Source organism: Hippoglossus hippoglossus, chromosome 4, assembly GCF_009819705.1.
Source record: "Hippoglossus hippoglossus isolate fHipHip1 chromosome 4, fHipHip1.pri, whole genome shotgun sequence".
NCBI lineage: Eukaryota > Metazoa > Chordata > Actinopteri > Pleuronectiformes > Pleuronectidae > Hippoglossus > Hippoglossus hippoglossus.
Window position 1 is genome coordinate 19,420,514 of NC_047154.1, and position 12,087 is coordinate 19,432,600.

A 12,087-nucleotide genomic window follows, 5' to 3' on the forward strand; every position below is an offset into this window, starting at 1 on the left:
ACATAACAAAGCATAACAACATAACACAACAACACAACACAACACAACACAACACAACAACATAACACAACACAAAATAACATAAGATAACACAACATAATACAACATAATATATAATATAACATACAACATTACTTAACAAAACATAACACAACATAACAACATAATATAACAAAACACAACAACATAATTATATACACAACAAATGTTAACAATTACAGGCTACATAATATTTGATATATTTTATGAAATTCAATGTATAATTGTGGTTTAAAAGTAGAATTTAAATCACTTGACAGTCGTTGTTATGTCTGTTTCACGGGCCAGTGTTTATTTTCCAACTAGTTTTATATTTGGTAAAAACATTTCAACAATAGTTTTCTCTGGACATCACCTGATGATCTGGACATCATCTGGACAACACTCACACAAATACATTCTCCCCATCATTTCACATCAATGTCCCATAAACGCTGAAGAAAGTTGTTTCTGCTTCAACTAAAACTTTAACCAAGAAAATACAAATCGACGCCATCGTGCACAGAAAAAAAAATGTATTATGAAAGTATAATATTCGAACTTTGGTTACAACAGCGCCACCAACCGTTCGACCTCTGAAACGCACAGGAACCAGTTTGACGTAACCAGAATTCCAAAGATGGCGGCGTTGGTCGGTGAGTGATGTTTTGACCTAAAAGACTCGTTTTTAATGAACGTTCCTGTGTTTCCAGACTCACGATGTTCACAGACCTCAAACAACAGACACGTGGCCACGCACCTGTCGGTGTTGCGACTGTTTCCGGGCTCGAACCAGGGACTTTTAGTGAATGCGCACGCTGACCTTGCTCCGTCTGCATTAGCACAGCGGCTAACCGGGTTAGCTAACACGAACTGGGATGTTAGCAGGAGCATCAGCGGACATATTTAACGATGTTCGCTGTATTTAAACATCTCAGAGTCTCGGTCACTTACTTATTGAATCTGTCTTGTTCGTGGACTAATACACGAGAAGTGTCGTGTGGTCCAGTGTGATCCATCAGCAAAGAACACCTCGTCAAACCAAACTCCTCATTGAAACAGACTGGTTTTAGTGTCAACACCCGTATTTACACACATTATGACAATTGAAGTATCATTTAACTGCTTTTATAAATACATTAGGCTCTGATCCATAATTCGGCACATTTTAAACACACAATACTCCATTTAATACCGTTAGAATGAGTGCATATCAAACATGGGAGTGCAGTGTGGACAGTGTTAGAAGAGGTCTCCTGCTGCATCATTCGATCATGAATATATAGATTATTCAGGCTTGTTATATGTTTACATTGACAAGTCTCAGGCTTCATAGAAAATAGTTTGACCAAACTTTGTAGAAGTGTTTGCATGATGTCATCCCACTGACAATCCAATGTTGTCTTTTATTCTAGCAAAGCAAAGGACTGATTTCTATCACTTCTGAATCAATTGTCCAAAGAAGATCCCCACTTGGACAATGCATGATATCAAACCTCTGATATACTCAGTTAATGGCTGTGGTTATAATGTTTTCCTCAGTTGGTCTGTTGTTTTGTTTTGCAGCGCCTCGCCTGGCCATGTTTGGCTCCTTTTCAACAAGGTAAGCACCTACTAATCCTGGTCCTTGTTTCCAAACCTAATTCAATCCAGCTCAGTCCTATTGGTCCTGTCTCTGCTTCAGTATCCAGATCCTTTGCAGGAGTTGGGTTTATTCTTCATTTTTTATATTCCAGCTAGTTTCCTTCAGTCTCTCAAAATTAGATATATTTACACATCTGACACATCAACAAGTAACCAACTCATCCAAATTTAGTTTTGTTCACAATTTATCAGTTACTGTGTTGATGTCTATTGAAACTGTTCCAATCAAAACCTCGGGCTGAAACATTTGCTGTTAAAGCATCAAGTTCAGGAGGCTAAGACGAAAACAGCATCTTTCAAAATAAAATATGTCCATCACACATTGTTCAGTGTTTTTAATGATTTAGATTTCACATCTAAACACTAATCAGCCGCAACATTTAAACCAGTTACCAGGTGATCTGTGTTTATTGTTCTGTTGGTGCTTTTCATTCTTTTTAAACATTATAACATAAATATGCTATGATAATAGTTTCAGCTCTTTCTTCCCATCATTCGTAACTTCCTTCTCTGACCTGCCAACAGATCCATCTCGGTGTTTGCTGTTCAACAGAAGAGTCTGCACAGCTGGGCTAAAAGTGACAAAACCTGCACGAGGTGAGATTTCCAAACGCGGCCCTGCTGTAAATATTAGAATGAAGAACAGACATCCTGTAAACACTCTGCACACGGTAAAGCTGTCCTTCTGTTGCAGTCTGGTTCCAGTCAGAGAGAAGAGCACGGCGGTGGCAGCAGTAGCAGCAGCCCAACCAGCGGCTGTAGCCAGCAGCAAGGGGGAGTATGTTATCACCAAGCTGGATGATCTGGTCAACTGGGCACGCAGGGTGAGTCGGTCGGCGGCGGCGGCGGCGTTAACGTCCAGCCTGTGTGGAGCAGATGAATGAATGTCTGGATCCTTGTTTGTTTTTTGTCTAGAGACGTAAGATGTGAATCTAGCATTATATGTGGCAGTTTGGTCTAAAATATCACATGGTTGGTGATTTTTCTTTCACTTGAATTACCATTATTTGATCTTTTAGTCATGTGTAGGTGAATCTTTTCTGAGCTTGTTATTTAAGTCAACCTTCTAGCTGCTCAGTTTATTTACTAGAGACTGTTGAAAAAGTACTTTTTATATTAATTGTTTGCTGGTGCAGTATGATTGTTATTTTAAACCTCTAATTAAGGCAATAATAGTAAAGGCAGCTAAACACATGACTCATTATGTTAAACTTCATTGTACAGTCAGTCATCACTGTGGCCTGACCGTCACACATTTCAATTTTCAAGGCGTCAAAATGCAGATTGAGAGACAAAAACAGACCGGAGTTGTTGCTTGAATGAACATTTGTAACATTCACAGCATGACTATACCACATGGAAACAAGGGACGTCTCAAATGTCTCATCAACAACTGACTGAGGCCTCCCCAGTTATGGGCTGTTTGCTGGACAACCAGACAAAACATCATTCTGAATAAAGTATCTGTCGCTCAGCTGTTGTGTTTTCAGTTCTCATTTTGCTCATATCCCCTTTTTCCATTGGAAAAAACAATCTAATCTTTACAAAAATCACAACATGCCAAATATCAGCAGAGAGAATAAAATCAATATACAGAGCGGTGAAAAACTAAAGTTCAAAATATGGTGACTGAAGGCCAGAGCCAATTAATCGACCCTCCATCACCCTGTTATTTGGCGGTATTGTGTTTTTTGCGCCGCACCATGAGTAACTGTGTCCTTGTGTCTGCTCTATCAGGCTTGTGTGAGCTAATCGTCGCTGTGTTTCCCCCTCAGAGCTCTCTGTGGCCTATGACCTTTGGGCTGGCGTGTTGCGCGGTGGAGATGATGCACATGGCGGCGCCCCGTTACGACATGGACCGCTTCGGAGTCGTGTTCAGAGCGAGCCCCCGGCAGTCTGACGTCATGATCGTGGCAGGAACGCTGACCAATAAGATGGCTCCGGCTCTGCGGAAGGTGAGAGTAGTGAAAGAGGGGGATGTAACATCAGTGAAGGAAGTTGTGTGTGTGTGATCTCTGTAACGGAGGAAGAAGCTGTTCTTTTTCAGAGACACTGTGGTACTTTCTCGTTCAGATGTTTCTGTTTGACAACGCTGAGAACAGTATATCTGTGTAAATGCTGGCTGGATTATCACCCATCTGCTGGTGGATCGGTGGAGTTGAATGAAGCCTCCATCGAGCTCAAAGGACGGATTAGTTCTTAGTCAGACTTTATGTAACAGCGACTGAACTCCCTCTCTCTTACAGGTGTACGACCAGATGCCTGAGCCCAGATACGTCATTTCTATGGGAAGGTGAGTTACCTCCTGAAGAGATTTCTTATTATATATATTCTCCATATGATAGTTTATACTATCATATATGAAAGTTTTACCCATTATTAGTTTAGTCATTAACTAATGCAAATCAATTTGTTTGTACTTTCATGGCCGTAGTTCCTACTTTATGAGTTGAGGGTTACGGTCTAAACCTTTACAGCAAGTGTAATAACTTCAGAAATGTCCCTGTGTCCCTCTCTCAGCTGTGCTAATGGAGGAGGCTACTACCACTACTCCTACGCTGTCGTCAGAGGCTGCGACAGAATTGTACCAGTGGATATTTATGTTCCAGGTAAACAAACAGCATAATGTGGAAATGATCAAATAAAAAAAAAGAAAATCCTTATGAATAGTGATAGAAGTGCTGTTTGTTAAAATATCGACTTCTCAACACACATACATGCTCATACCTGACTCTTTTGGTCACAGTTTGTTCATGCTCTCGGGTTAACTTTTATCTTTACTAGCTAGGTTAAGTTAGCAGTTTCCTTGTAGCTGTAATACAGCACTCATGGTAGCTCTGGTCAGTAGCTTAGGAAAAGTAGTACATTTGACAGTAGAGACAATATTTGTAGTACCAGTAGTAATAAATCAGTGAAAGATGCAGTAGTTATTTTTTTGGGTAGCTGTAATGAAGCTGCAGTATATTTAATATAATTATTACCTCAAATACGTTATTATTGGTTAAAATCTCCTCCAAACAACATGTAAGAGTGAATCTGTTTTCATCCCGTCTGTCCTCAGGTTGTCCTCCCACTGCAGAGGCTCTCCTCTATGGGACTTTACAGCTGCAGAAGAAAATCAAACGTGAGAAGAAGATGAGGATCTGGTATCGGAAGTGAATGTGTAAATTAAATGAGTGTATCTCCTATGTAAATGCTGTATTCCTGGCTTCATTTGGAGCTCTGCTCCTCCTTCAAGTAGAGCTGCAAGAACTAACTTCAATTAAATCATTGTTGTAATTTAGAGACAGTTCAATGAACATAATTTTCAATAAAGTTGGCTTACATGAAAATGGATTCTCGTAACATCTGTTCTGTCAATAAAGGTCCAGTTTATGATTTGGGGGAAGTGTATCAGCAGAAATTTAATATAATATTTATAATTATGTTTTCATTAGTAGATCATTATTTGAAACCAATAATCCTTGTTAGGACGACCCCTTTATATTTGCTTCTGGCGCAGGTCCTCTTTCACAGAGTCCGCAATGTTTCTACAGCCCAGTAGAAACAAACCAAACACTGACTTTCCTGAAGGCCAACGTAGTTTCTCCTTCGTGCTTTAAAGAGCAGGGTGAGGCGAGGAGGATTCAGTGGCAATATGCAACTTCACACTCCCACACACAGGTTTCAGCCACTAGGTGGCTCCTGTGACCAACTCTGACCTTGACTGCTCTATCTCCACGTTCAGCAGTGATCAGATGGAATGTTTACTGAGGTCATCAAATGCCAGGTATTCAAGTGAGGGGTGAATCTCTGTGAACTATGCCATGTGGAATTTTTTAATCATGTACATTGTGTATGCTGCATTAGCACTTCAGTATCTGTGGCTACACATATCTACTATAGCACTCCCCATTACTTCCTATTAAGAGTTGCTGTTATGCAGCTTTGTCTGAATCAACATTAAAAACGGGTTCAACACTGCAACAGCAAAGTTTTTGAGTGGGAGACTCCCTGGTTGTGCAGCTTCTAAAAGGTTGAAATAAAACACATGTTGATAATTATCATACAAGTTAGATGTTGTGACGGGTTTTAAAACAGTTACTGGGATTCTCTCACACATTAAAGATTCAGCAGGATGTCTGCTCTCCATAAAGCAGGGATCAATCCAAAAAAACATATTTACTGTGTTTCAAGTACTTTTAGACTCACTGATGAGTCAAATATCTGCAGTGCCAGTCAGTATATCACAAAAGACCATATACCACCAAAGAGATATCCCTACTGTATAAAAATGTGTCCCATCCCTGCAGATCACATTAGGAGAAAACTGGTGGATGTTGGTGGCTGAACAGTTTTCATTATTCAGTCCACTGATTTTTTTATTGATCCACTGTTTTGTCCCCAACTGTCAGAAACTAGTGTGAATTCTAATTTCCCAGAGCACAATGAGTCACCCTGACAACCATTGGACCAACAACCCGAAGATCCCAGTTACTCAGTTGTATGCGTCATGTGAAGAAAAACAACAAATCGTCACGTTCGAGAGGCTGAAACCAGAAAAGATTTGGATTTTTTTTGCCTAAAAAACAACTGACTGATTATTGCAGTTCCAGTCTCTTGCTTTTGCCTCTTCATGTTTCTCTAAGTGCGACGTCTCACTTCCTAAAATAAAAGGGTCACGTGCTCAGGGTTCAGATCCGAGCAGCGCCAGCTGCTGTAGTTTCCCTCTTTACTGCAGCTGAGTGTTGCATCATCCATCTAATGATTAATGTGTCCTCACCAGGTGGGAACTTGTGCCCACGTGTTCAGATAACATGCAGCTTTTTCTGCAGCTGTTAATGAAGATACTGTCCTGTTTCCACCTCCCTAGACTATTCCAACACATATTGCTATTATGCAGGAAGTTAAGCACTTGTTTAACACGTATGTAACCAATGCATTACACAACTACACATAGTGTCAGTAGTAGAATTCTCAGTTTACTGGTGTTTCACAAAAATTCGTGAAATTAAAGATTTTTGCAGGTTCAGATTTTGACCAGTTTTCAGAATAATTCATACATGATTCCTTACATTTTATTTATTTTATTGTTAATTGTGAAAACTGGACATTTAATTTAGGAAACCACACTTCTGATTTGTCGTTACATTCTGGCTGGAGTAACGTGATTCTGCAGAGTTGAACCGTGAACATGGAGAAGAGACTAAACTTTCTGAGGTGCATGACAACGGCTGCATTGAAACATGTAGAGATAAATCTGCTGCTTGGTCTAAAACTGGGTCATGCATGACAAATCTCTATGTGCTTTCAGTCTGCTGCTGTTCCATATTTGTTACTGGGAAGAATAAACTTTATCAGTGAAGAGATGAACACAAGTCTGCTGGGACAGAAGCTGCAGGAGCTCACTGAAGAAAATCACCTCAAATCAATAAGATACAGGCTGTTATTATGAAACTGAAATCACACAGCAGAATGAACTGATGTCAAAATAAATGTATAAAATACAAAACAACCAGCTCAGAAGTGAGTTGGGAGGGACTTGGCTTTATTGAGAAATGTCAGTGAAGCACAGTGAGAGGTAAGGAGGTTCAGCTGAGAAGGCACATGAGTTAAAAAAAAGTGTGTGTTCAGACTTTACTCCTTGACAATTGTGGGAGTGATCATCTTCTTGAAGGAGTAGTATTTGCATTCACTGGGGGGGGCGATGTCCATGGTGGTGGTGCTAATCTTCTCCTTCTTGAATCCAGCCTGGAGCAGATGAGGCACCTGAGATTCCTGGAAATCATTGACAGACAGAGTTGATCGGTCTGAGGGGCGGCTCACAGCTTTATCAACCTGGCCCAGTTTATCATTAGCCTCGGAATTACTGCTGTGCGTTATTTTAAACGTTGCCCTCCACTCAACCAACGTGTGCACTTAGCACCATGTGGCTCACAGATAAATACAGTCACATTTTGAACAGTTCTGTCGAAACACATGTTGCAGGACAGAGAGAATAGATCCACTTCAAACAACTCCAGGAATTAGGTGATTATACTGATATCACTTCTCAGTAACTTGAACCTTTCTACTGCCAGAACTGCAAACTACTTTATTTATGGCACCACAGGTGACTAATACTGAAATCAAACTAATTACAGTTAGCAGGTATCTAAAGCAGCACTAGAGCTGCTTTCAGACAGGCCCTGAACTCGGAACATTGAGGATGTAACAGTCAGTCAGTTGCTGCAGACATTTTCTGGAACTTTTCCTGCAAGCCCTCATGTAAAATGTCGTGAAAATGTCTGAGTTGGTTATGTTGATGATGAAAAACAAAAAAAACAAAAAGAATACAAACACCTCAGGAAGAAAAAGAGGTTTAGAAGTAGTAGTAGACGACGCTGACAAAGATGTCAACTTGGAAAGACAATGAGATTTGAGAGCTTTTGATGATAAAAACATTTAATTTACATAGTGGAATGTCTATGTTATGTCCCGCCTCCTGCATGCTCTACACAAGTGCCACCCTTAGTCTAAATGTTCTGGACATTTTCCTTTGTGAACGTGTCTGACCCGTGTCTACTGCTGCGTTCTTCATATGTGAAAAGCAAGATCATGTTCATGTGTCTTCATGTCTGAAAATGGCTTTTACAGGCTAGTACGTCTAATATGGTTTTAATAGGTTCAGTTGGATTAGTAGTGAAGGGGACGAACCTCGAACATCTTTTCAATGTTGTCGAATTTGGTCTTGAGCAGCTCGCCCCAGGAGGTCAGGTTGCAGTAGGTGAGGACGCCGCCTGGTTTCAGCATCCTGTGAGCGTGAGCCTGCAGCAGAACGCACACGTCAGCAAATCAAACAATAATCAATCCTTCAAGTCCCGTTGTGATATGAGCTAAAGAAGACAAACTGGTCCGGTGTGTGAACCAAATTTAATTCAATTCATGTCATGTCTTGTACCAATATTCATTTACATTTAATCCAATTTTCTTGCAAACATTTCCAGGTATTCAGAACTTTAACCATCTGGAGTCTCACTGGCACGATTTAACATAAATGTCCATATATCGAAGATGTTCTTCCTGCCCTTAGATTCTTGGTGCTTCCTTTGTGCTGAATTGAACATACTGTATAAGAAGTCAATTGAAATCAATTATTTTAGTTATGAAATATGTAAAAACAATAATGCTAATGCTACTTACTGTGTGTGGATTTGAGCTACTCACCTTGATGAAGTCAAACTGGTGAGTGTGCCATGTGTCCTCTGACAGAGGGTATGTGTCATACAGGATACCTGAGAGAGCAGAGACACAGTGTTAGTACTCTATTTAAAACAAGGTACCGTTTTTTTTAAATTGCAGTGAATCTGAAAATGCCCTGAGCTGCACCCATCTGTCCCTCTAAGTCAACATGGATGATACATCTTCACACCGTGTTGTCAGGGTGAGGTGATGACAACTTCACGGGATGTTTCATGTGATTATTGCGTGTCACAAAGGTCATCAAGACAGATTTTTCAAACTGTAAATCCAGGATTGTGCATTAAGTGAAACAGTATTATCTGCATGTCTTCACAAGTTCTTACCATCGAAGTGGTTGTCTGGCAGGGTAGGGACAACGTTTTCCCAAAGACCCTTCAGAGGGACGACCTGCAGTAACAAACACCAGCTCCAATAATTAGCATCTTCATATTGAAGGACAAGAGCAGATAAACACTGTGGAAACAAGCAGTTACACCAGATTTCAACCAGCACAGGTAGATGATATCAGCCTACTGACCTTATGTGGCTGAGATTTGGCCCAGTTCTCCAGTCTGGCGAACACACCGTCGTTACACTCGATGATCCAGTGCTCCTCGATGGGGAAAGACTCGATTTTAGTGGCGGCGATGGCCATGCCGAAACCGATCTCCAGAACCCGACCACCTGCAATTCAGATCAGAGCAGAAACTAAAATCTGCTGGAGCTTTCCAGGTTTTTGGAGTCAGAATATCTTTCTACTTTCTACTGTGAGCAGGTGTGATTATGTTAGAACATTCTCAGCATTAGGACATTTGTGTATTTAAATCATTTGTGACATATTTGTACAACTGTTACATGTCTGTGAAACTGTCTGTGGCATTTTTTGTCCATCAAATTTCCAGCATCCGGTATCTCAGCACATACAAATAAAACATGGTTTGGTTCTACCAAAGTCGATCTGGTTCCAGTGCTACAATCACACCTACACTGAAACTGGTGGACAAGAGGAGCATTACTTTTGAGCTATTACTGACTGGATGTATTGCTTTTGATATAACTGTGACTTTTACTAGTTCAAGTTTTCTCCCTTTGCTGCGTGAGGGAAAGCCAGTTGTTCGCAATCTGGTTGAACCGAGAGGCCAAAGTGTTTAGTTGCTTAGAGGCATATACATAGATGAGGGATAAAGGTTAATTGTTATTACTTCAAGCCTTCATATCGATTTATTGGGCCTATAGTCAGCTGCACACGCTAATATGTTTATTTTGTATAGAAGCTCAAAGGGAAAATATGACATGTCACATGTGAAAATAAAGTTTACATCATCAGTGTGCATAATAACTTTTTTTGCATTAAGACAAAAAAATCGAATAGAAAACGCATCAAGTAAAGTGTCACATGAAGTACCGTCTTTGAAGTAACTTAAAAAATAAAATCTCTTAAAATGTATAAATCCGTCTAAAATGCTTTAAATTGCCTTGTGTCAGTATTTTAAGGGACGTCTGGAATCAAATTATGAATTCAAACATGCATTTGCTGACAAACATGAGAAAACAGGAATGTATCTTGGATACACCTGTACAAATGCTGTATCTTAGTGGACAGAATAAATATTAAGGAAAGAAAATACATTTTCATTGTCAAAACTACTACATCAATGTAAATGCAAAATTGCAGGTGAAATGTGCATTTTTGCAATGTTGTGCACACAGTTTTTGGTGCACATGCCTGTTCTTTTTTCGTACGTCTGCGAGGGTGTGGATCAGTCTATTTTCACATTACAAGCAGATGAGACGTTTCCCCCCCTGCAGATTTCTTTGGAGTAGTGGAACAGCTGCTCTCAGCTCCACCATGCCCCTCACACCGCGCACACGTGTCCTCAACACAGCTCAGCATGAAATAGCAGAGGAAGCCAAATAAGTGTGCCAACACTCAAAACATACTATATTGATCCCGAGGGAAATTTATTATTATTATTGTATGTGTGTACACACGTGTTATATTTATATCAATATATACATACACAAATCCACATCAAAGATTGCTTGTGGGATTTTTCAAATTCTATAATCGTATAAAGTAGACCAAAGTATGATAGTAGTTCAAATGTGTGATTCAACATTGTAAATTTATTCCCCTTGTACTTTTTTTAAATGATCTAAATTGTATCTATATAAATGCAACAGTGAGATTCAACATTAATGTACACTAATACTCATTTCAAATTTTTAATTTGTGTGTAATTCACCTGCCGGCAACACATTAAATAATATATATGAATGGCATATAGCTGTTTGCAAAATGATCATCAGTCATTTATAAAAGTAAATCACATTAGCATGTTGTTGCGAATGCAAATCCTCAAAAAAACAAACAAGAAGTAGCCTATGAGCCTATTTTCGGACACATCATCCAAAGAGAACGCGTCCGATAATGGATGCAGCCCCTCAACCCGCTCGCGTTACCTTTTGAGGCAGCGACCGTGGCGAGGGAGTGCATGTACGGGGTCTCCCAGCGCTCCATGACGGGCTTGCCCATGATCTCCAGGTGCGTGTCGGCCTCGTTGTAGCCGGCGCTCGCGTCGTGCCAGGCGGCCTTACAGTCCTCCCCCTGGGAGAAGATGGGCTGGGCGGCGGAGGTCATGCTGAGCTGTGGGTGGAGGAGCGGAGTGTCCTGGAGACAGAAGAGGGAGAGACTCCGGAGGAGGAGGCCGCGGTTTATATGAGGAGCAAAGGTGCTGACACCGCGAGACTGCACCGGACAAACATACCGAGAGTGGACCTCTGCAGACAGGAGGCCTCACTCTGCGGGCATAAAGCTCAGGCAGTTTCTTCTCTCATGTTTCCTCTGCACTGGATCGATCCGGTCAATCAAGTCCTAGAAATGTTTTATCGCCTTTGGTTTTGCTTTGAGGAAAACTTAAAAACACCATTAAAGTAGTGGTGAGTAGATCATGAGTGAATTTAAATTTTTCGGGGAACTATCCCTTCAAGCTATACTCATCCTATTTACCCTGTGCCTTTTGACTGTGTACTATGTTATGTACTTATATCACTTGAGTTCTTGTATATGTACTTATATGTTCTGTCTATTTATACGGGATTAGAGAGAAATTACATTTCTATCCCACCTATGTCCTCGACATATGGCTGAACTGAAAATAGAGTTGACTTTGAATTAGACATTGACTTTGAATTCAACTTAATTTTGGTGATATTGTTATGTAA

At 40.4% G+C, this 12,087-nt stretch overlaps 2 protein-coding genes across 2 annotated transcripts; one reads left to right on the top strand and one right to left on the bottom strand.

The window, feature by feature from the left end:
• Window positions 1-605: 605 nt before the first annotated feature.
• On the top strand, window positions 606-4,996 carry ndufs7 (NADH:ubiquinone oxidoreductase core subunit S7). Its single transcript, XM_034583489.1, has 8 exons — window positions 606-674; window positions 1,585-1,621; window positions 2,188-2,259; window positions 2,357-2,486; window positions 3,438-3,617; window positions 3,909-3,955; window positions 4,183-4,271; window positions 4,724-4,996. The coding sequence occupies exons 1-8, from the start codon at window positions 659-661 to the stop codon at window positions 4,819-4,821; spliced, it is 669 nt and encodes a 222-aa protein (XP_034439380.1). The 5' UTR covers window positions 606-658; the 3' UTR covers window positions 4,822-4,996.
• A 2,172-nt stretch (window positions 4,997-7,168) lies between these two features.
• Window positions 7,169-11,615, bottom strand: gamt (guanidinoacetate N-methyltransferase). Its single transcript, XM_034582021.1, has 6 exons — window positions 11,326-11,615; window positions 9,401-9,546; window positions 9,207-9,270; window positions 8,848-8,915; window positions 8,338-8,448; window positions 7,169-7,419 (listed from the first exon to the last, which is right to left on the bottom strand). The coding sequence occupies exons 1-6, from the start codon at window positions 11,501-11,503 to the stop codon at window positions 7,279-7,281; spliced, it is 708 nt and encodes a 235-aa protein (XP_034437912.1). The 5' UTR covers window positions 11,504-11,615; the 3' UTR covers window positions 7,169-7,278.
• Window positions 11,616-12,087: the final 472 nt, after the last annotated feature.